At 39.1% G+C, this 5,006-nt stretch overlaps 1 protein-coding gene across 1 annotated transcript in view; it reads right to left on the bottom strand.

The window, feature by feature from the left end:
* TSG101 (tumor susceptibility 101) overlaps window positions 1–5,006 on the bottom strand; it is a gene marked incomplete at its 5' end in the record, with an annotated part of 27,842 nt that extends 22,836 nt beyond the window's left edge. The window contains 2 exon segments of the mRNA XM_014584508.1: window positions 1,492–1,557; window positions 4,922–5,006. Of these exon segments, the coding sequence (XP_014439994.1) occupies window positions 1,492–1,557; window positions 4,922–5,006 (151 nt within the window).

Genomic DNA, 5,006 nt, shown 5'->3' with positions numbered 1-5,006 from the left:
GCTGGAGAGAAAGAGACAGAGACAGAAAGTGAGAAATCCCCACCTAGGGGGGATGGCCATGCCACAGTCCTTTCTCCTCCATTTTTCTCTTGGGATCTTGGGGGCACACACACACATGCTCCTGGCATAAGTTTTAAGTTGTTGGGTTGGGGACTTGAACCACAGTTGACCATGTGGGAGACCAGTGACACAGCCATTATGCTAGCTGCTTGGTCCCCCTATTATTATTATTATTGTTATTTTAATAATAGCTTAATAGAGGGGCCAGCAAGTGGCGTGGTGGTTAAAGGTGCTGGATTCTCACATAGCCAACCACGGTTCAAGTCCTGGACCTGGTGGCTTGCTTTCTCACTTTCTCTCTCTCTCTCTCACTCTATCCCTCTCTGGTCAAATTAAGATAGATAAAGTTAAATACAATAATTCTTTAAAAAAAATAGTAGCTTAATAGAGAAAGAAGAATTTCAACTGAGCAACACTGAAAAAAAAAACACACACACATATACACACAACAAATATTTTAAATTTCAAAATGTTAAGATCGGTTATCAAATTTTCAGTTTACAAAGTATAGCAGCAGGATTAAGGAGTTACCTGATAACCACACTGCCAGGTGTGTTTGTTGCTATGTTCTCCACAAATGATCCATTTGTTTTTGATGTTTACATATTTATTTCCTTCATATGGAGAGGACACCCTTGAATGGGGTCTTCACATTATGATCCTCTCCCAATCCTGCTAGCTAGAATTGTGGGCATACCCCAGAATGTTCAAATAGAGTCAGGACCTTCCCATGTGGTTTCCGGCTTGGCACAGCAGCACCTGCTGCCAGTGCCAGAGTGGCAGGGCCACCACCAATTATCTTTCAGCCCAGTCTAGTCTTTGCTGCTTGACTATCATTTCAGTTAAAAAGACTGGCTGGAAAGGGATATAGAGAAGATGGACATATCAGAAAGTGATATGATAGCTAGACTTGAAACTCTTGCCAAAAGCTAGACCCTATATAAGGCCCAATCCAACTGTCAAATGGATGACTGCTGCCCACAGATTGACCAAGAAATGTGGCACTGTCAGTTTAGTGTCACATACTCACTGCCTGAGCACAGGGCTGAACAACAAAGGACTTCACGGCTGTGCTATAAGAATCGGTGTTGTCATCCCCTTCGCTTTGCTTTATGTAATCAAATCTGGCTCAGTTGGGAAATCTGGTATCTATAGTCAAACTGATGTATAAGATTCTTTAGTTTTATGAATCATTAAATGCCTCCAACGCACTCAGGCACTTACTTGTTAATGTAACTTGGTAAAGGAGTTAAACTGAAAATGTTAGGTGCTGCAGCCAAATGAAATTCAATAGAAATAAAAGCAATATCTCTGTACCATCATGAAAGCCAAGAGAAAGTTCCTTTAAATTACTTATAATTTTTTGGCAACACATTTATTACGTAACAAAATGGATCTAAACCGGAAACATAAAAAGCACAAGACACTCACCTCTATAAGGCACAGGAATTGTTCCAGTGAGGTTCATTAGTTCCCTGGAGCTGCCATCATTAAAAACTGAAAGGAAAGAATAAGGACTTAAACACAAGCATTCCAGTCTATGAGACACTCCCACAGAATTGTTTTCAGAAAGACTGGTTAAAATTCATCATTAGCTTAGAAAGGGGCTAAACAGTTAATGTAGCATCCATACTGTCTAATAACCAAGAATCCTTTGTTGATTCACTCAATGGTATCGGCTTTTGAATGAGGGAAGAAGGTGCTTGGAATTAGTTGGAAAAATGAATGTTAAGTGATAGAGTCCCAGCAAATGCGAGCTCCTGGTCCTCACTACCATGATTATAAACTGTTTAAAAATCACCACCAAATGACACCATACTAACTGTTAACTTCGTATCATTACATTTTAGAACTCTCCAAACATTTACCCCCCCACTTACTATTATTCTCAATTCCAATGTTGTATCAAACCATAGTATTAAAAATAAAAAAGGGGGTCAGCCTATGGCATGGTTAAAGTCACTGGATTCCACATGGCCGACAGCATGGTCTGAGTGCCTAAAATCCCAAAAGGAAGGAGAACAGAATAAAAGGAACTATGACATGACATTCCCCATGGTGGGATGCTTTCTCAATCCCCAACCCCCATCTCTATCTCCTTCCAGAGAGCAAAAGCACCTTCTGGCAAAATTTTAAAAAACAAAAAAAGGTTTTCACAAATAGACATTTATTAATATGTACTTCTCATACCACATGGTTTCCTATCTATAATGAATTGATTAATTAGATCACATAACAGAGTGGTCTTAAAAAAGTTCATGGAAAATGCATATAATGAGAAAACTGTAAGGATTTCAATTTTTTGCACCAAAATAAACTCATACTTTAATCCCATTTTTCCACGAACTTTTTAACATCCCTCTGCATTTTACATCAATTGTAACAATGACTGTATTGCTCAGAGGAAAAGCTGCAATGAACAGTACAGGGACAGGGCACTGCAGTGTTGACCTCATTCTTTAAACTTACTGTTGACCACTGTAAACTGCACGGCAATTTATTCTGATTTTGATTTTGTGCATTTTTGAGAAACCACCTTCTTTAAATTTCAAGTCTTTTTTTTTAAACTCTTAGTTTAGACTTGTTTCAGCCATACAAAGTTATACACGATTTGTCTGATGATGCTGGACACTTTGTCAGTTCTGATCAATATATTTACTCTTTGGGAATATAATAAAAACCATACACTAACAGTAAAGTTCTAGCCCCAGTTAGGTGTGTACCATTGCAGTAATTTGTTTTTCAATCTGGCTAGATTTTTTTGTTTGTTTTAAACTGTCAGTGAGTGCATGCACTCATGGGGTGGTGGTGGAGAGGGTTAGATAGAAAACCTGAACAGTGATGTGACCATCCATCCCATCAGAATTTTGGGAACATAGGCACACATGCCCAATGTGCTCTTTCTTCCCTTTTTTTCTTTCCTTCTTTCCTTCCTTCCTTCCTTCTTTCTTTACTTTCTTTTTTTTTTAGAGATTTTTGCTATAGGGTGCATGCGCTCACCAGAAAGAGAGAGAGAAAAGACACAGAAAGTGAGAAATCACCCTCCAAGGGGATAGCCATGCCACAATCCCTTCTCCATTCTCCTCTCAGAATTTTCGGCATGCACAGACACGCCCAGCCTGGTTTTCAAGCTGCGGGGTCCAGGACTTGAACCACAGTCAGCCATGTGGGAGTCCATGGCCTCAACCACCACACCACCAGCCTGCCTGCCCAGAGCATTTTTCAAATAGCTGGTGCCCGAGACTTGAACTGTGTGGTTAGCCACGTGGGATCCAGCTCCTTTTGCACAGGACTTCATCACTAAACATCATTTAAGCCATTTTAGAATTAACTTTAATTATGACAGTAAGAGATTTTTTGCAGATCAAAAGTACTGGTTGAGTATCCCTTATCTGAAATGCTTGTGACCAGAAGTATTTCTGATTTTTTGGGTAATACTTGCACATACACAGTGAGTCATCTTGGGGATGGGACCCAAGTCTAAACATGAAATTCATTTATGTTTCAGATAAAACTTACATACACTGCCCAGAAGAATTTTTGTAGTGCAGGATTTGACTGTGACCCACCACCTAAGGTAAAGTGTGGCATTTCTCACTGGCGGTGTTGTGTTGGCATTCACAAGTTTCAGATGTTGGAGTGTTTCGGATTTCAGATTTTCTAATTAGAGCTGTTTAGCCTGCACTATAGTACGTATGTGGACAGAAAGAAGGTAAGTCAAAACGAGGAGAACTGTGCCCGAGCTTAGGGAGAGGATGTCCAGCTCATGTCTCTCGTTCAGGAAACAAAGAACTGATTGCTCTTCTGGTGCTTCCTGCCTCTTATCCCCAGGCTCCTCAAGTTTTCAGTCTTAGGGGTGATTAGAACTTAGTAAGCCTCAACTACAAAACACAGTTCCTTGCCATAAAAGAGAAGGGCCTCTCTAATTGGACAGGAGACAGCATGAGTTTTCTCTTGGCTCTAGTAAATCAGGTATTTCCAAGGAGACAGGACTGAAGCAATTACATTAAAATGGGTATAGGAAAGCCTGTTTTCTAAAAAAGGAAAAATCCAGGGCCAGGAGGTGGCATGGTGGTTAAAGTGCTGAATTCCCACAGGGTCGACTATGGTTCAAGTCCCAGACTTGGTGGCTTACTTTCTCATTTTCCCTTTCTCTCTGGTCAAATTTAAAAATAATGACAACAAATAAAATTAAATAAATAATTCTTTGAAAAAGGAAAACTCCATGTACAGTCATTTCATACTTAAATCCCACTTAAATTTTGTCTTAATAGGAACTAGAGACAAATTGCCACCAACCTACCCTACATAACATAAGACCATATTAAAAAACATTCCCTTATCTGTAAAATGAAAAGGACAGTCCAATGAGGGCTCGGCAGTTCAGTAACTTTAGAATACACTGCACCTTCTCTTCTCTCTTCATGATGCATAAACATTAGCATATTAAAGGCTCTGAAAAACCTTGCTGCAGTGAAATCTAATTTTGTTTAGTCTACAGTCGCTCAAATTTACCACAGGATTCTGCCTCCACCCTGGACCTGTTTAGCTCCCAGCAAACATCCTTTAGATTTAGGGGGGGAGTCTGTGGACATTTTGGGAAAAGACATTTATCTCTGATGTCCCCTTCTATATCTAAACCTGCTTAACTCTATGTTAAGAGTTTTTCTTTTAAACTTAAAAAAACCAAGCAAATATAAAATGTTATTATTAGATCTTATAATTTCCTATCTGTTAACACTTTCACTAAGTGAAGTTTCGTTCAGTCCTACAACTGAAAAACCAACAGACTTAAAAGAAAAATTACAATCATTAACAAAAAGAGTAAAAACTCACTGGTATTTACATTGCATAAACTTACCATATGAGTCCAATACAGGTTTGAGATCTTTGTACAGAGTAATAACATTGACAGTTTCACGTACAGTTAGGTCTCTGTATTTGTA

Source organism: Tupaia chinensis, unplaced genomic scaffold (assembly GCF_000334495.1).
Source record: "Tupaia chinensis unplaced genomic scaffold, TupChi_1.0 Scaffold000077_1, whole genome shotgun sequence".
Lineage (NCBI taxonomy): Eukaryota > Metazoa > Chordata > Mammalia > Scandentia > Tupaiidae > Tupaia > Tupaia belangeri.
The sequence above is the reverse complement of the archived record's forward strand: the minus strand, read 5'-3'. Positions and strand labels throughout refer to the sequence as shown.